Below are 20,004 nucleotides of genomic sequence, written 5' to 3'. Positions count from 1 at the left end.
CTAATTGGGCATTGGAATGGGCTGCCCAGGGAGGTGGTGGAGTCACTGTCCCTGGAGGTGTTTAAGGAAAGACTGGATGTGGCACTTAGTTTTGGTGGTCTAGATGACAAGGTTCGATCATAGGTTGGACTCAGTGATCTCATAGGTCATTTCCAACCTAGATTCTGTGATTCTGTGTGGAAGTGTTTGTACCGCTGTAAAACAATGGACGCGGTGCGTTTTTTAATTAACTGAGAAATTATTTTCGGGGGGTGGTGTGTGTTTTGTTTGGTTTTTGCTTTTGGGAGCTGTTTTCTCCCTAGCGAACTCTGCCCGCTCTTTTCCGCCTGGTAGGAGAAGCTCCGCGGCCGCTTCCGCAGTCACGCGGCACGGCCCACTCCCGGCCGCCCGCGGGCAGGGGCCGGCCCCCGCCCCGCCCCGCGGCACCGCCCAGCACCGCCCCCAGCACCGCCCCCAGCACCGCCCCCAGCACCGCCCCCAGCACTGCCCCGCAGCACCGCCCCCAGCACCGCAGCACTGCCCCCGCAGCACTGCCCCGCAGCACTGCCCCGCAGCACCGCCCCCAGCACCGCCCCGCAGCGCCGCCGCGGCCCGTGACGCGTGTGGCGGCGCCGGGCGAAGGCGGCCGGATCGTGACAGGTGGCGATGGCGGCGGCCATGGCGGAGGCGGCCGCGCCCGACTACGAGTCGGCGGAACTGTACACGCGCGCGTTCCGCGTGGGCTCCCTGGGCCGCGGCTGGCGGCGGCTGCTGGGGCCGCCCGACCTCTCGCTGGCGGCGGAGGCGGCGGAGGCGGCGGAGGCGGCGGAGGCGGCGGAGGAGGAGGACGCGGCCGTGGCGGCGGCGCTGGGCTGCGCGCCGGGTACGGCGGCCGAGCTGCGCGCCGTCTGCAGGTGGGGAAGCCCGGCTGTCTCCCGGCCGGGATTTGCGGCTCCGGTGTGAGGGGGACGCCGGTGGCCTCGGCTCGGCGCTGGTGCGGGGGGGGGGGGTGGCTGGCGCTGTCGCCAGATGCCGCAGCGGTTCCTCAAGAGAGGTGGGAGGTGTTCGGGCAAAACCACTCCAGAGCAGCCTCTTCCGGGTGTGTGGCACGTGTTTTGTTTCTATATCCCGGGTAAATACAGAATCAGAGACTGTCAGAGGGTTGTTATGGACCTTAAAGGCCATATAACCCCATGGCATGTGCAGGGGCACCTTTCACTAGAGCAGGTTGCTCAAAGCCCCATCCAACCTGGCCTTGAATACAGCCAGGGATGGGGCATCCACAGCTTCTCTGGGCAACCTGTTCCAGTGCCTGACCACCCTTACAGAAGAGAACTTCTTCCTAGTACTAATTCAAGCCTACTCTCTTTTAGTTTGAATCCCTTAAAAGCATCATTTAGAGTAGTTCAGGTAGCTGGCAGCATACAGTACCTGTTGAGCACCTCTTGGTCCTTGGCCTCAACTGACTTATTTTTCTCAGGGCTGGTGGTGAAGTGAGAGCTATGCAAGTGCTTTGAGGGGGTTGAAGCAGCAGCAGCATCTAACACGCTATAGCTGGAAGGCTTTCAGGTCGCATGGATAGTAAGAATTGTCATGCACCTGTAGAAAAGGCCTGATTTCAGGCAGTAGTTCCTGTAGAAATCGTCACAGTTGGTGACTTATCTGTAGTCGATCAGTAAGGAAGACATGCCAGAGTTCAGTTCCTGTCTGTATGGCTTTGTGCTTCAGCTGTCACAGTTCTGGTGACCAACATAAGTTTTTACCATTACTAAGTAAAAATAGAGGATGATGTTGGTTTAAAAAAAATGTATTCTGGTGTGGCAGAAGCTGTGATAATTACTCTGTAAGCTCTTCCAGTGTAGGTGATTGCTCCTGTGCTGTGCCTTATTCTCTCTGGCGACTTTGTTGCCTGAGCCTTTGTTGCTGTTTTCATTTGAATTCCAAGGAGTTTTTCCTGTGGTTTCTGTATTTTTCCCTATACATTCCTTCTGCTTTTTTCTTCTATTCTGCTTTCTTCAGTTTACCACTTCTGCGTTTCACTTGCTATCTGCATTTGCAGTTTTGCATTTGTGTTACAGAGCAATGCTGTTTGAGGCAGAGTTTACTGTGAGCAGTGGTCATCTGGGAAAGAGAAAAATGACTGGTGATGTATAATGGGGAGAGAACTGATCATGTGGCAGCTGTTTGTTGGCTTTGCAGGAGAATGAAGCTGAACATGCACATCCTGGTGTGACCTTTCCCCTGTTCAGGCTGGAAATCCCAATCTGTAATCTCTGTGTGCTTTTGCTTTTAAATAAATAAATTTAAGAGGTCCTAGCCTCTTGAATCTCTCCTTAGCATTGGCAAACTTCAAATCGCTACCTCTGATCACTTTCACCCACCTGCTTTGAGCTGCTCATATTCCTGTCTTGAGGAGACATGAGAACACCGGGCTACACCAAGATCTGTTCTATGATGTCCTGGGATCACATTTATTTATTGGTGTAAATATAACTTTGTAAGTGCTGAAATGAACACATAATGGATATAAAGACACATTTTTCTGACTGTAAACTACTTCTAAGGAAAATTCTGTCAAATTAAGTAGCTTTTCTTTGGGTAGAAGAGAGACGGGAAGATGTGGGTATACCTACATCTGTTTTAAAAATAGTGTTGGATTGAGAGAATCTTTCGTGTATTCAGGATGAAGTTTTTCAATACCCATCATTAAATCTTTTTTAGAGTAGTGACATAGCATACATTTAAGGGTTCCTGATGATTTAGAGTCTTCTGGTGAGGCGAAATGGTATGTTTAAATGTTATTTAACTCTTTGGGCATCCAGTGCATTGTGGTTATTGGGGGTTTTTTGGTTGGTTGGTTTTTGTGGTGGTGGTGTTGTTTACTTTTAGTTTGTTTTGTTGGGTTTTTTTTGTTTATTTATTGGTTTGGTTTTTTGTCATTGTTTTGTTTGTTTGTTTTTGTTTTATTATTGTTATTTTATTCTATTTTCTTCCTGTAATACATTCCTGCAAACAGAATGCAGGGAAAAATTTGCATCGTCAATCACTTTCATTTGACTCAGTAAGAATACCTTGCATATTGCTCAACTTGTATGCCGATAATCATTCTAGAGATTGCTTGTGTTTTCATCAGATCTTAAATAGCTGTAAAACTGTGTCCTTATCTAGAAGATGCCATCAATAATTCTCTTAGATAACCAAGGTGTCAAAAGAGTAAAGTTCTAGGTTTTGTTCAAATGTCTCAGCAGTCTGTGAGCAAAGAAGTTTACCTTGGTATTCGTAATTGGTGCTTGAGTGACTGAAGTCCTTCAATGTTGGAGATGCTGAGTTATGTTACCCTGTTTTGTATTCTGTGTGATTTGTTGCGTGCGTGTGTAGCTCAGGCTAAGCCTCAAATCACTGTGGGTTTTAGGTAGGTCAAGAGAGGTGAGGCTTGCAGGTACCTTATTCCGCTTCAGCCCTATTCATCTTCTTGATTTATTAGAAGAGGTAGTTGTAAATATCTCTAGGGATGTGTTATAAAGCTGCATTAAGCTAGCATTAACGTCTTAACGTATTAGTATCTGGGGTCTTGTGGTATTAGTGTCTCAAAGGTGATGAAAGTACTGCCTTTAAAATATGTGCAATATAAAGAGTAATATGGATACTGTATCTGCTTATTCTGAAGTATCAGGCCAAATATTAAAATATCTTTGAATTTCTGAAACTGAGAAAAACTCATTGTGCTGCTAGAATATTCTGGGAAAAGTAAAGTCACAGTGATTAAAGGCTTCATTGGTAGTTCTGTTTCCATGTCTACATTTTCAGAGAGATGTCTTTGGCCTTCTTATTTCTGATCACCTTAATATTTCTTTCTAGGGAACATAAATTCATGTGGCACTTTGCATTTTGTTTTTTTCAAGTGACACTTTCAACTATTGTTCCTCATCACTGTCCTGCACTTCACCTTGGTTTCCATTAAACAGCGTGGCCAGTGTTTTTCCCTCTACTGTAACCGTGTGCACCAAGTGAATTTGTTGTGCAGGCAGGGAATAGTGTCTGTGGGGACACAGGAGGATCCCAAGCTTGTGGCTGTCAGGAGTGAGGTGTTGCTAGTGCAAACTCTGTATTGCATGCACTTGTGTGTCTGAGGTGTCTGACACTGACTTAGCCTTAATTTCTGGGGGGATCAGCTGTTTGTAAAGCCTGGTTTCCTCAGGACCATGGACCAAGTATTGCGTATGTGATTCCACAGGCAGCAGTGGAGTTACACGGGGAGTTCCACCATGGCTTGTGCATAAGGCCATACAGCAAAGCGTTTCAAGACATCAATGCATGTCGTATGTAATTAATTATTAGACTGAGTTTTAATACTAAAAAAAGCGCTCTGCTTTTCCTGTAGAAATCGAGGGTTTCTGACTTTTCAGGAGTGAGAAATGGCAGTATCAGTGCTTGCAAGGTTCCATGGAACTTGTCAGGGGTTCCCTTTACACTAGCCACCTTTCTGTCTTTGCAAGGAAAAAGAGGAAGCAGCTTTTATGTCAATTATTTTACACAGTATCTGTTTGTAGCAGCTTTTCTGGGGATGTTAGCTTGTTCCCTGAGTCAGGCAATTAATGGGCATGGTGTGGATACTACAGCCAGAGATCTCACCTAGGACTATGGGAAGAAAGAAAAGCACAAGTATTGTTAGTGAGTTCTGACATATTGTTGGTGGGTTCTCACACAGAAGGGAAATGGGAAACTGTCACCTTTGATGCAAGTGAAATGGTAGGTAATAGACATTTTCAGATCCTGTGGTGTTTAATGAACTGCATACAAAGTAATTTCCTCAAAATGGTACCTAGTCAAGTGACTTGGGCTCTTTGGTGAATGGGATCATTGATCCATGTGCTGAAAGACCTTGGATAAATAATTTGGCCATGTTATCAGTTTTACAGAAAGAGTCAGTTGTAAGTTGATTTATCTGTCAGGGGATATCATTTACTTGATTATGTGGGCTGTTCATAACATGGCTCTATGCTGCCTGGAGAACAGCCCCATCTAAATAGCTAATGCTTGAACTGTGTTCCCCAAGGCGCTGTTGTCCATCTTTGTGTTAGTTAAATTACTGTTTCTCAGCGTGTTTCAGTCTACACTTGACACTTCGTTGTCTGTGCCACCACTTCCTCAAGTGGGAATCTAGGAATAAGGTTCATTCTGTTTCCAGGAGGTTGTGGCTAATTGCGCAAAGTTCCTTTAAAAATGGTGCTTCTGAAAGAATTCCATTTTCTCAGTAACTTAAAAAATTATTGTCTGTTTGAGATGAAAACTGTAAAATAGAAAGTTTAAAACTTTTTATGTTGCTCGATGGTAAGTAACTAAACAACAGTAAATTCAAATTACTGTCAATACAGAGTGACTTTATTGGCTCATCGGAACAAAGCCATCTGTCCACAATCAAATTTTATCTCTGACTTTTGCTTGTTGTCCACTGATAACAATTGATTCCAGACTTATATTTCTCAATTACTTTGTATTCGTATGCAGTTCCACTCCAAATGGTTACTCATTACTACAGCGATATTATTGTTGACATGGGGAATGTTGTAAGATTATAATGAAAAAGAATATAATGAAATCATAAATGTTATTGAGAATAAATGGTACTGTTCAAAAGTTTTTCCTGGACTTCACCAGTGGTAGGATTGTCCCATGAAGAGATGGGTTTGCACAAGAGTTTGCTGGGATTTGAACTGCAGGTGGACTTAGGCATTGGTGTAAGCCCTGCCTTTGTATAGTCAGCAAAAGTGGAGAGACAAAAGCAATCAAGTCTGATTCAAAGCAGGTGATACTTCTCTGTTTTAAATATTTTTTTTTTCTCAGACTATTTTTAAGCTGCATAAAATTCTTTTGTGGTTAATGCAAGATGCTTCTGGGAAGGACGGCAGGGGAAGGAATGCATGTATGATTCCTCTGAATCTGGTGTGCTGCCATGCACAACCTAAAATGGGAACCCATAAATGGGACCAGGTGGTGAAACCACCTCTAGGCTGCTACCTCTTAGACTTGCCAGACTGTGAGAAACCGCTGCCGTGTCCGAAGAGGATAGCTCTAGATTTAGATTAGATTAGATATCAGGAAGAAATTCTTTACTGTGTAGAATGGTGAGGCACTGGAAGAATGTTGCCCAGAGAAGTTGTGGGTGCTCCATCCCTGGAAGTGTTCAAGGCCAGGTGGGATGGGCCCCTGAGCAACCTGGTCCAGTGAAAGGTGTCCCTGCCAATGGTGCTGGGGGGAGTGGAACTAGATGATCTTTTAAGGTCCCTTCCAACCCAAACTGTTTTATGATTCTGTGATTCTATCTGATTTTTTTTATTGTTCTAGCATTGATATGTTAATGTCTTCTAAAAAAGAAGAGGACCCAGATGTTATTCCTGAAGATAGCAGTCTGCTCACTCTTCGGTATGCTGTTACAGTGTTCTCACGGTACCCTTATTTGGGGTGGGGTGGAAAATCAGCACAGAAGTACAGCTGGCTGCTTGTTTCCTTTACAGGCAGTGGTGTACTTTCTGGAGCACCATAAAAAATACCGTAAAGGCAGAAACACCAGCTTATTATGGGGTCATTGGTTGAGTCTTCTGCTTGAATGTTGCTTAGGAATATTTTATTGATATATGCAGACTATGCCATCTTTCTTATTGGAAAAGGATTTCTGGACGTAGTTGCTTCTGAAGTAGTGCCTAAGTTTGGAGTGTGCAGGGACCTTCTGATAATCATTTGTGTGAGGTTCCTCCAAAAAAACCTGTGTCTCATACCTTTAGTAACTCACAGTCACGCTGTAACAGCCTAAGTGCTGATGCTGTATCCAGATAACTTCTTTATCTGAACCTACTCTGTTTTGTTGAATTTTGTTTTGTTCATAGAATTTGTTGATACTACTGGTTCATTTCAGAGGTTAATCAATATATGTTAGGTTTCTATCACTTAGCAAACTTGGAACTCATGCTTGTCCAGTTCAGACCTTTGTTGTACTTTACATAACACTAGTATAAAGAAATGTGTTTAGACTGTGATCAGTGTTAAGCCTGATTGTTACTGAAAATCCTTAGGAGGATCAGTAAACTTGTCCTGGATGTTAAGGATTTGGTGTTCATGCAGTGGTTAAATACATATATTTTAGTACGTATTCTACTTGCAGTACTCTTTCTTCTACAAATGATAATGAAGGTTTGTTTTGGGGTTTTTTTAAAGTGTCTATGCTATGGGGCTGAGAAAGAATATTTGTGGGTTGTTTCTTTCCTTGTGTTTTGCTTGAATGTGTATTCAATTTTTTTAAAGTAGAAGGAATTGTTGAAACAGCTTCCTCAAAGGTTGCAAAGTGTTCTGTCCTAGGACAGCCTCTTCAAACAACATTTTGCTGTGTTTTCTTGTGAGTGTAAAACTGCTCACAAACAACCTGTTATTTGTACATAAGGGGGAAAAAACCCACGAGCTGAAATCCACAAGCTGGCCTGTGTACTATCAGGTTTTAGGAGAGTCAGGAGATGAGTATTTTAAGTTAGTCTGTCCCACTAAAGCAGGAATCCTGCTCTTTGAAAGCTGCTCTATAGTAGCTTGTGTCATTTAAAAATATTAAATTCTTGAAATTCTACATGGAAATTGTTAAATAAAATTTTGTCTTGTGTTCCTGCCCCTCAGAATTAGAAAGAAGAACTTAGAGAGGAGAGAAGAAACAATTATTGTGGATCGGGCTTGCAGACAAGAAACTCTTACCTATGAGATGGTAAGTTGCCTGTCATCTCATAGGATCTCAAGACAGCCAAAATCGTACTTCTGGCTGCTCTTTTATTCACCACTATGAAATGTACACTGTAAATGTTTGCAGATTCAAGTTTGCAGGTAATGATTAAGGATAAAGACATTTTATAGAAAGATAGGACAGGAAGTCTGCTCTTAATTGTCTATTAATACTGGAGGAAGTTAAGGAGGAACTCCAGCTCATTACGACTGTATGACTGCTTTTTCTAAGTGCTGTGAACTTAGAGCTAGACAAAAAGTGTAATGTTTTTGCTCCTGGAGTCCAGTGTTGGAAACTAAGCTTCAGTGTGTGAATGAATGTGAGCTAGTTTCTGTAGGGCTGAAAGAAGAAGACAGTAGTGGCACAGTGGCAGTAAATTCCTAATTCTGAGCTTTGTAACCCAAGTTTTTCAGCCATTCTGAACTGCCAGGAACCAAAAGTGTAGTCATCAGCCCCTAAAAAGCCTTATTGGAAATTTTAAACTATGTTTAGTACCTTTTTTAAAAATTATTTCTTCACAGCCATTAAAGTCCTAAACAGCAAAACCTCATTTCATAAATGTTCATAGAATCATTAAGGTTAAAAGACCTTTAGGATCATTGAGCCCAACCATTACCTTAACACTGCCAAATCCACCTCTAAACTGTATCCCTGAGCACCACATACACACATTCTTTGAACTCTTCCAGGGACACTGAAGTGCTGGAGTCTATGGCTTGAACAAGCCATGAACTGCTTCAAAAATTAGGGACAGAAGTGTAGTGAGGAAAGAACCTCATGTGACTATTAGACATTTTTTCCCCTTGAAGCTTCCTGGTTTGTCATGAGTTATCATGTTTCAGCTGTTCACAGACCCAGGCACAATATGTAAACAACATGATGCAACTACTCTGCTGGGCTCTTAGCCTGGGGAATATCTGAGAAAATATTAGCAACAGAGACCTTCATAAAGGGTTTCAATGAGTGGTGTCTTACTACTATTACTGAAGAATGGGCACATGGTCATTTACTGCATTCTTTAAGTGAGCTGTGTCAGAGCTGTGATTCTGTTGTTGGGGCCACAGTGCCTCTGTACAGGAGGAGAGCAGTAAGAAACATGAGTTTGGGATGTATCACATGAAGAGGGCAGATGCAAGGCAGAGAGCACAAGTATCTGTGACGTCTCACAGGAGTACAAGTTCCTGTTACTAAATCTGAAGAATACTCTGTGCTGGTGGGAAGTGTTTGTGCAGGAAGTATTCTCTCTTGATTTGTCGGAAAAGGAGGAAACTGCCACAGAAAAGTGCCCTCCCTCATTCTCACAGCTGGGCTATGTCTTAAACACGAAGCAGGATGGCAATGCAGGGATGCATTTACTTCTCTTCTAAAACACAGTACTGTGGCAAGGGCAGTGCTGGGTTTTGGGTTTGGATTTTGGAGAAATTGTGGCCTCCAGCTATGTCTAGCTTCCCCAATAAGAGGGAGTGTTGCACTAACTGTAATTTTCATATGCTTCATTCTGTGTATGTTTTCTAGGTCAGTGTTTCCCAAGTTGAGTGTTGCAATCCCCCTTTACATATGAAAGCATTCAAAGACTATTTCAAAGCACTAAATGGTGAAAGTTGGTAGCTGCTGGTTTCCATGAGGGCAGAATGACAGCAGCCTCTAATTCCTTTATGCAGGGCCTCTCAATAGCCAGCTATCTTGCAACAAAGCTTAGAAATGAAGGAACATGCTTGAACTGCTAGAGCAGTTTCTCACTTTTCCACCTTGGAGGAAGTAAGCTGTTTTCAATTCAGAAGGCTACATAGTCAAAAATGAGTTAGCATTTTTCAGCATTTCTTGGACTGTTACCCAGGGTCTATCATATATATATATTTATATATATGTGTAGTTGCCAATATAATATATATATGTGTATGTGTATATATTTTTCCAGGAGTCACATGCAACTGGAAAGAGGCCAGACAATCCAGCAGATCTAATTGAGGAGGGAGAACTTCTTTTAACTCTGAACATCTTTTATCCTGTTATATTTCAGAAGGTTAGTATGAAATTCTCTGGCTTGTATTGTGATTCTTTCCTATTCAGGTAATATCTTGCTCTCCCAAGCACTTTAAATCAGTGAGTCCACTGAAGACATGTGGTAAACCCTTAAACTCTGGCAATTTCTTAAAGCTTTTTCAGAATCTGGCTTTCATTCTGTTAGCAGTTTATATAACAAAACTTTTACAGTAACTACTCAGTAGTTAATTTATTTTACAGAAAGCTCAAAATCTGAAACTAAATACATGAAAACGAAAATACTCTTTCTGGATTTGGGATAAGTGAGCTCTGACTTTCTGTCTTTCTTGCACTTTCCGATGGAGAATGTAACTTTTGAGTTTCTGAATAAAACTAATAAATGTCAGTCTTAGGAGAGGCTATGGCAAGATGCTTTCAGAGAAGTGATGTGCCAGATGCTACCAGTAATGACCTTAAACTGTCAAATGAAGTGCACTGCTAAGGTTGACAAGTTATAATTTATCTGAAGTTTGTATGCTGTGTTCTTTGTAGCATAAAGATCACAAACCCTACCAAACGGTCCTTGTACTGGGCAGCCAGAAGCTCACTGAGCTGAGAGACTCGATTTCCTGCGTCAGTGACCTCCAGATAGGTGGTGAGTTCAGCAGTCAGCCAGATCAAGCACCAGAGCATATCAGCAAGGTAAAACTTTCTATGTGGAACCTTCTACATGTCTAGGAGCCTTGCAAACATAGAGACGGAGGTAGAATTTTGTTTTGTTGTTTTTTTCTTCAGCCCTAAATTCAGCTGCACTAGTTCTGCCTGTTGGTTGCACTGCAGGTAAATACTTCGTAACGGCATTACCAAGGTGATCTGTTTTGTGCAATGTCACAAAAAACATCATCATTGCTACTGCTAGAAAATAGAAACACTAGCAGCAAGTTTTGCATAGATATATCACTGTGGACTGATTTTATTTTGAGCTATATTCTCAAACATCAGAGGTAATAGCTAACTAAATGTAGAACCATCCCACTATGCTTTGTTGTTTGCAACTGGGTGCTGATCAAAAGTAGGGATGAAGATTATTCTTCTCTCCCAAAGTTGCCAGGTTCTCTCTGGATATGAGCAAAACAAGTCATCTAGTTGAAAATACTGAAATTGATCATATATTGTATGACATATAATATATGTCATATGATTGAATGGTTGAGGTTGAAAGGGACTTGTGGAGGTCATCTGGTCTACCCCCTCCACTCATGCAAGGCCACCTACAGCTGGTTGTCCATGACCATGCCCTGACTTTTTTTGCATATCTCCAAGGATGGAGGTTGCACAACCTCCCTGGACAACCTGTGTCAGTGTTCAGTCATGTTCAGAGTAAAGAAGTGTTTCTTGAGGTTCAGGAGGAACTGCAGGTGTTTCAGTTTGTGCCTATTGACTCTGATCCTGTCACTTGGCACCACTAAAATGAGCCTGGCTCCATCCTCTTTGCACCCTTGCTAGAGGTATTGTGTATGTTAATAAGATTCCCCTACCTGAGCTTTCTCTTCAGGGTTATCACTTTCTCACCCACTCCTTTTAGGAAAGATGCTGCAGCCCCTTCATCTTCATGGCCCTTGTGGGACTCTTTCTCTAGTATGTCCGTGTCTCTCTTACACTGAGTAGCCAAGAACTGAAGAGAGGACTTAAGTTATGGCCTCACTAGTTCTGAGGAGAACTGAAGGATCACCTCCCTTGACCTGCTGGCAATATTTCATCTAATGCAGCACAGCATCCCATCTGCTGCATCTGCTGTCTTTCCTGCAAGAACATGTTGGCTCATGTTCAGTTTGGGATCCGTCAGGATCCTTTTTGCCTAGCTGCTTTCCAGCTGAGTGGCCCCCAGCACACAGTGGAGCATCAGCTTCTTTATCCCCAAGGGAAAGACCACTTCTGCTTGCTCAACCTCACCAAGTTCTTGTTGGCCCATTTCTCTGGGCTGTTAAGATCCCTCTGTCTGGCAACAGGATCATCTGGTGTATCAGCCACTCCTTCCTGTTTTGTGTCAGCAGCGGAGAAGGTAATGGTAACAGACAGAAATTAATTGAAGAGTCTGAATGTAAAACACATTCCTACCACTGTGTCTTTGTGCAGGTCATCTGAGAAGCCGTGTCTTTGGTCCTGGTGTCTGCTTTTCCTGTGTTTTGACAGCCTAGAGTTAATAGCTCAAAGAGACCTCTGCACACAAATGAGCATCCCCAGACTGGTCTGGTGATGGAGGGTACCTGATTGTCCATGGTTTTCCCATTTAGAATAAATAGGGAAAATCTTTATCAAATCCTTGAAGAGTGGCTGAGGGAGAAAAGGAGGCTCAAGGGAGACATGATCACTCTCTGCAACTATCTGAAAGGAGGGTGAGGAGGGTGTAGCCAGGTAGGGCATCAGTTCTCCTGGGTAACAAGAGATAGGATGAGAGGACACAGCCTCAAGTTGTACCAAAGAAGGTTTAGATGGGATGGATACTACGAAACATTTATTCACTGCAGGGGTGGTCAGACATTGGAGGCTACCCAGGAAAGTAATGGAATCACCATCCATGAAGGTGTTCAAAAATGTGTGGATGTGGCATTTGGGGCACAACGTAGTGGTGAACACGGCAGTGCTGGGTTAATGGTTGGACTTGATGATCTTAGAGGTCTTTTACAACATTAACGATTTTATGATTCTATTCCAACCACTTCCTGGGAAGCAGGGCCTCAGCATCCATAGTGGCTGCTTTGGAAGACAAATGCTTTCCCGGTGAACCATCCCTTCCTTTTTTCCTCCAGCTCTTATTGCTGAGTGCAGCATCATGTGACTTTGGATCAGTTTGGGTCAGCTGTCCAGCTACATTCCCTCTCAGCCTCTCATCCAGCCCCAGCCCGCTGGTCTTGGGGAGACTTGAAGTGACAGCCTTGAAACTGTGCAACCACTGCTCAGCAGTAGCCAAAACACTGGTGTATCATCCACTCCCCCTTGCCAAAAATGCAGAGCATGCACCAGAAGGGCTGCTGTGAGGTTAAGTTAACTCCATTCCAGCCAATCTTTGTGCACTTGATCAGAACACAAAGTACTTTTCACTGAAATGACAGAGAATTATTGAAGTTTTGTCCCTTGCACACACACACGTGCACACTCACACACAACTATCACATGAGAGCACTTCCTGGTCACATCTGTATAAGCAAGATAGTTGCAGTTCTGGAAGGTCCAGTTACCTCACTTCTAGGGTCTCACAAGAAAATCTATCATCCTTCAAAATGCTCCCTTAATTACAAAGTTTGTCACATGTAGACAGTCCATTTGTAACATTCTCCTCTATCAAAGATAATTAACAGTTTATGGCAGTCGTACCAGCAGTGCAAGAGTCACCAGATGCCAAACCAACTCCAGAAGCTGAGCTAACCATTAACCTGCTGCCACCATGTTCTCTAAACCGTATCTCCAAGTGCCACATTCACACACCTTTTCAACATTCCCAGGGATGGTGATTTCACCGCTTCACTGAGCAGCTTATTCCAATGCCTGAGCATCACCTGCTGATGGGAAAAAGGGAATAAATCTCCTTTTTTTTTGCTTTGCTTCTGCATGCTGCCTTTGCATTTTTCTCATTAAGCTGCCTTTATCTCAACCCATGAGTTTGCCTGTCTTTTGTTTCCCCAGTCCTGTTAAGAAAGAGAAGTGAGAGAGCAGCTGGATAGGTATCTGGTAGCCACCCAAAGTCAATGCACTGCATCTTGCTAAATTTTTAAAATATTATTCTTTTTTAAAGTCAGTGCCTTGCAATTACTGAATTTGGGCAGCGATGCTTATGTTCTTGTTCTGTGTTTTTGTAGAAGTCCATAACTGCTACGATGGGGACAAAAATAAGAGAAGAGCACTCAAGTAACCTGTAATGGCTTGAGAGCAGTATCAGCAGAGTAGCTGCATAGCTGGCAACCATATGAGCCTAGCTGTCACACCAGCATCTACAATCAGAGCAGAACTTTCCTTAGATACCTGTAGAATGACATCTCTTAATATAATTTACATACTTAAAATGCTTGGATTTTTGACATGTTCTTGTTTAAGGTGTTTAATCTCTCATAACACTAATGGAGACTTCTCTTTCTGTCTCTCAGGATCTCTACAAATCTGCCTTCTTCTATTTTGAAGGCATCTTCTATAATGATAAAAGATACCCAGAGTGCAGAGATCTGAGCAGGTACAGTATTTGTAGATGGTAACTAAGGAAAACAGTAAGGAAATAAAATTTGTTTCATTTTGTTTATGACTTGTGGTGTTTCAGATACTGGAATGTCTAGAGTATGAAGCTGGAATGGACTTTTTCTACTGTTTTTCCATGTTTAATTGATTTTTACGGAGAAGTTTAACTTTACTTGCTCTAGTTATTCCTTCTATTTGCTTCACTTTTGAAAAGAGTATGAATACATTTTTTAACCTGCAAATCCTGTTTTGCTCTGTTGAGATGGGATTTCTATGTAAGGTGACAGGTGCCATTTTGTACTGGCTTTTTACGTGCCCTCCCTACTTGTGATGGCAATTCGAAGACTTGCCTGTGAGGTAGAAGGTGGGTCAGAAAGACAACAAACTCAGCTGTGGTTGTCCCGCTCAGTCTTGAAAATATGCTGAATGCCTTCATTGTAAAGTCAACATAGTGTCTGTGTGACTGCTCAGAAAAGAAATCTGAGATTTTAAGGAAGTATGGTCTTGCTGATACACTAGTGAGATTTGGGAGATCAAAATGTTTAAAATGGCTAGTATGGAAGAGCTGAGTTTGGACCCTGTTGTTCTGCCAGATTTGTATGTGACTTCAGGGAAATTAATATTTTACTTCTTGTCTTTCTGTCTCTGAACAACAATGATCTTCATAGAAGGGCTTGTCATAGCATACACAGCTTGTAGAATTAGATGCCTTGTGTGTAGGAGTGTGCTGAAAAGCCAAAAAGAAATTGACAGTGACCAGTGCCCTTCCAGTGCTAAATTTTGGTTGTAACTGCACTTGTCAGCTTTGTGTTTCTCCTTGACAAAAACAAAATAAAAAAGGCTTTTCAGTACTTTAAAACAAAGTTACTGACCAAGTGGGCAAAATGACCTGCTAGTAACTTGAATTACTGGACTACTTGAGAAGTGTTGTGCTGTGAACAGTCTGACCTGGATGGGTGCCATCAGGAGCATACACTGACTAAAACTCCTCAGGGAAGCTGCCTGGTAAGGACTGAAAGGCAGATGTTCCACTAAAGCAGTGCACAGTTTTATGGGGTTGTGGTAGTGCTGTGAAATCACCTTAAATTATTACAAAATGTTGTGAACTGTTTTGATTTCCATCATTTAACTGTGTCTCAGTGAAGAGTTTTGCATGTCCCCCAAGGCATCTTTTTCTGTGCATTCACAGTTCATAGCTTTGCTATGCTGATAGCCTTTTCTGTTTTCAGAACAATTATAGAGTGGTCAGAATCTCATGACAGAGGCTATGAAAATCTTCAGTCTGTTAAGATGGAGGACTATGTATTTAATGATTTATCCCTCAAACTTGGCTTTCCATACCTTTACTGCCACCAAGGGAACTGTGAACACATCATTATAATCACAGATATAAGGTAAGTTACTATTCTTTGGGAGTCCTTAGGCAAATGAAAGTAAGCCTTCTCTGGAGAACTTCAGCCGTTAAATGCTGAATGTTTGTTAGACTAACTTATTTGCTTTAAGATTATTCTACTGCCTTCTGCAGGGTTTTTCTTCCATATACATGGGAGTATCTCTGAAAGAAGAGGAGTAATCTTCCTTGCTTTTTTCTTTTTAATTTGCATGCAAAGACTGCTTTCTAATTAGTGTGGTATGACTGTTAACAGGAACGGCAACCACAGTGTCAAGATCTTTCTATGTAGAGATGTGTGGCAGATATACATACTGGTTCTGGAGCACCAGGGAGTGGAATGTTGTAGGCTGTGGCTGGGCTCATCTGGGCTATTAGTTTGAACTTGAAGCTGAGGGGCAGGAACTGAAAAGAGAATAGAGGAGTGGAAATAGTGGGCAGAGGTGGATAGGCCAGGAAGAGAAGTAGAAGGTGATAGTGACTGTGAGGTGGCAACCACATCCACAGTAGAACTATTGTGTACACTTTACTTAGTGTATAACTAGAGAGAGCACTCCTCTGTTTGTCTGTAGTGGGTGGCAGGTCATTTTTTGTTCCTAGAGCCTGATGTACCAATGCATGATAATACATGGTGCTTTCCAAAAGGAGCACAACCCAAAGAAAAGCATAGATGTTGCACGTAGATGATCTCAGGTTTATGAGCCTCTAAAGATTTACCTGGCAATAGCTAGTTTGTCTGCATAGGAGATTAAAGCTTTAAAAAGACCACTGAAAGGAGATGGTCTGAAGACTTCTGAGTTACTGCACAAACTGAATTTACTTGTGACCATCGAATCCACAGATGGTTCAACTAGCAGTCTATCTCCAGATCTTCACCTGTGTTAAGAAATGTTAAGCAGAAATCTAGTCATAGTTTACATGGGAATTTCAATTGTGTCTTGTCTTCAATGTCTATGCTTATGTTCAGATAAATTTCAATATGGCAAAGTCTTTATTGTATGAATTTATTTATTTCCCTCAAGGCTTATTCATCATGATGACTGTCTGGACAGGAATCTATATCCCTTGCTAATCAAGAAACATTGGCTATGTACCAGAAAATGCTTTGTGTGCAAAATGTATACAGCCAGGTATGCTATGTTCTTGACCCTATTGTCATCTTAATTAAGTCTTTCTAGGTGCTGCTACTAACTTAAAAAAAATAGTAAAAAATCAAAGCTCTGTATGTGTTTCATAATAATAATAATAATAATAATATTTGCTCTTCAAGCAGCTGACCTTTCACTAACCAGGAAAAGGCTTCCTGCAGATAGTGTTCATTTGGAGTTGATTCAGGAGATTCAAAAGAACTAAAATGAGTAAGATCAGTTATTTGGCTCATGTTCTTTTGCATACCTACAGCTTGGCTCTCTTATCAATTACTTTTGAAATCCTACTTTTGGGGGGAAATGCTGCATTTTTCCCCTTTGCAAGACATGTGTTTCAAATTCATTTACCAGAAATCATACAGAGCTTTTGTTTAATCTAGCATCTATGCAGGTATAGATCTGTCCAACTCTTTTTTAAAAGGCATGTAACTTTCCCCACCTAAACTCCTAACCTCTACCTGAAAACTGTGTGCTCTGCAGCTGTTCTTGAAAGAACTCTTTGTGATTTTCTGCAGTTAAGAGAGCAGAATATGAATTTAGTGCTGTTTATACACTTTAGTGATGTTAATTTAGATATGAGACAGACTTTCAATAAACAGGAGAAATTTCTCTAAAGACTAGGCTAGGCTCCCTGATTTTATAGATCTGAATGATTTATTTGCAGAAACACTGGTTGCCTTTTTTTCCCCCAGGACAGCTTATGCTCTCAGCCTCTGTTTGACACAGCAGCTGTGTCTTTGTTGTCTTCCTTGTTTGGCCTTAAGGCTTCCCTGGAATCATGCGAAGAGCCAATTCCCCTTGAGATGGTAGTCCATCCTAGTGTTCCTAGCAGAGCCCTGAGGATGCTTTCACAAGGGCCTGTGATCTGTGAGGCATTTGGCCATAAGGGGAGGTGGTGCCAAAGGGTCAATATGGGGGAAAAATGGGATGGGGAGGGTATTACCAGAGGTGATGTAAATGCATTAAATTAAAACCAGGATTAAGCACTAAGCTGAAGTGGGGACATGCTAAACTATGGACAGCAGAGCTGCTTTGGCTGGCTATCCTTTTTGTTCTAATCTGTGCAGATAGCATCTGTAATCACCAGAGGCCTTTAGCTGCTGTGGCCTCTTGAGTGCTATCATGCGTTAATTACTCAGTGACATGGCAGGCCCTTCTTGTATGTATTAATTTGTGTTCATGTTAACTTCAGTGCTTGCTGGAGTGTGCTGCAGTCCTCGTCTTGTCTGCCTCGTTCAGGTCCTGCTTTTAGACTCCTAAATGGTTTTGATTACTCAGAGGAGCTTGGGTCAGTACATGTCTGCTCCATACCACAGTTTCTTGCATTAAGGGAGAGAAGATTTATCTTTTATGACTTCGATGGTCTCAGGGTGGACAGAAGATTCCTGGGGGGTTTTTATGCACAGTACCAGCTACACAGGTTTGAGGAGTTTCTCAGGAAGTGCTGCTGTAGCTGCTGGGATTGACACAGAATGGGTGTGAAGTCTGGAAATGAGCTGTATGCTTGGGATGAGAGATACGCAATATAGGTAGTACTTAGTCTACATGAAATTATTACTGATGTTTGTTGCTGCCATCCCCAATCCTGAGTAAAATGTTGAGATATTTGTCACAAGTGTGTTGCACTTGTGAAAAAACACTTGTGTTTTGTAACCTGCAGGTGGGTAACCAACAGAGACAGTCTGGCCCCACAGGATCCTTGTTTCTTCTGTGATGTTTGTTTTCGGATGCTCCATTACGATTCAGAAGGCAATAAACTGGGGGAGTTTCTTGCATATCCTTATGTTGATCCTGGGATTTTCAACTGAAACTGACATGCGCCAGGATGCATTTAGTGAACCACTCTAGATCTCTCTCTTCTCACCTTGGTTTGGATATTTTCTCTGGACTATGGAAGAATCGTGGGAAATGTGGCTCTCTGAACCACAGAAAGAAATGTATCTAGAAGTTAAAGGAATCCTTGAACAACAAAACAAGAAAGTATTTGTTGCGGGAGATCTAGAACATTTTTTTAACTGGCTTTTCAAAAATTTCTTCTATATTTCTCAAGACTTACTTTTTGATATTAGTCCTGAAAATCCTCGAGCTTATCACGAGTGTTTTTGGCACGAGATCTTGTTGGAGATGAAGGATCAAACAGAACATGCATTACTGATTGAACGCTTGCGTGTATCCCTCATGGTCACTGAAGCTCTTGAGGAGCATTTGTATGGTCCCATTACCCCTATAGCAGAGGATGGCCATAATCCCATGGCCGAGACCGCATGGCAGCCATCCCAGGAGTGTGTGACTGCAGCCATGCCAGCGGAGGTGCCTGTGCTGGATGCGCCCGGCCCCCTTGGGAGCCCACGCCTTATCGCAGACCCCATCCCTGTCTCGGGTCCCTGGCCGCTCAACCATGAGCGAGGGAGCGATGCCACAGGCGCCGCGGGTGCCGTGGGCCACATGCAGCAGAGAGGCGGCCCCCACGAGCAGCCAGGAACCGGGGGTCGGCGTGGAAGCCCGCTCTGAGCATACGGCTCGGCGAGCCCTGTGGAGGGAGAAGCTGCGCAGCGCTGAGCCGAAACGAGGCCGCCCTCAAAGCAGCGTGGAGATGGCGGAGCGGAACTGCTCGGAAGGCGCGGGGCTGGCGGCGATGGCAGTGTGGGGCTGCGCAGAGCCCAGACACTCGCCAGAGCAGCGCCGCTTGGAGGGCGCGGAGCAGCCGCAACGCAAGGGCCCGACAGAGACATCGGAGTTGGCGAGGCATGCGGGACAAGCAGCCATGACAAACACGCAAGCATGTGATAGGAGAAGTTGTAGCAACGAAAATCACAGGAACTGTGAAATGGTACAATGTAAAAAACAACTATGGATTTATAAGATGAGATGATACAGGGGAAGATTTATTCATCCATAGAACTGCCATTAAAAGGAATAACCCTAAAAATTACCTGCAAAGTGTAGGAGATGGGGAAGTTGTACAATTTGATATAGTGCAAGGAAAGAAGGGTTTACAAGCAGCGAATGTTACTGGGCCTGGAGGTATTCCAGTCAAAGGCAGCCGTTACGCACAAAATTATAAACAATATCCATCCCAGCAACTTCCCTACCCACAACCTACTTTCCCCTTTTACCCTATACCCAATATGAACCCTTTCCTAAATTTACCCCATCCCCAGTTTATTCCTAATCCATTTGTCACCCCATGGCTTCCCTATACAATTCCCTTTCCCTACAATTCCTCTCTGATGCCGAGTGGGGGATGAAAAGGGGGACGGAAGAAATTAAACCCTCTCCTGCCTCAGTTTCCCCACAAAGCACGCCCGGAGAGTCCTGTCTCCCTTCTGTCAGCCTTAAGATGTTCCAGAGAATCTGTCTGGACATTCAAAGACTCAGGAGGGTGGCTTGTTTTGTTTTGAAACTGTCCTTCTTGTTTTCAATGTTAAGTTTTAAACCTCTTTTGTTAAAAATAAACAGGTGAAATGTTGGCGTCCCTTCCCCCGCCATGTAGCCCTGGGAGAGGGGCCCTGAGGGGA

At 43.1% G+C, this 20,004-nt stretch overlaps 1 protein-coding gene across 1 annotated transcript; it reads left to right on the top strand.

The window, feature by feature from the left end:
* The first annotated feature begins 579 nt into the window (after positions 1 to 579).
* On the top strand, positions 580 to 18,401 carry SNAPC3 (small nuclear RNA activating complex polypeptide 3). Its single transcript, XM_039567705.1, has 9 exons — positions 580 to 893; positions 6,325 to 6,402; positions 7,639 to 7,723; positions 9,657 to 9,761; positions 10,274 to 10,423; positions 13,864 to 13,946; positions 15,178 to 15,342; positions 16,361 to 16,468; positions 18,147 to 18,401. Exons 1-9 carry the CDS (start codon positions 646 to 648, stop codon positions 18,292 to 18,294), a joined length of 1,170 nt encoding a protein of 389 aa, XP_039423639.1. The 5' UTR covers positions 580 to 645; the 3' UTR covers positions 18,295 to 18,401.
* Positions 18,402 to 20,004: the final 1,603 nt, after the last annotated feature.

The sequence above is a fragment of the Corvus cornix genome, chromosome Z, assembly GCF_000738735.6.
Source record: "Corvus cornix cornix isolate S_Up_H32 chromosome Z, ASM73873v5, whole genome shotgun sequence".
Lineage (NCBI taxonomy): Eukaryota > Metazoa > Chordata > Aves > Passeriformes > Corvidae > Corvus > Corvus cornix.
This window is presented reverse-complemented; position numbering and strand designations above follow the sequence as displayed.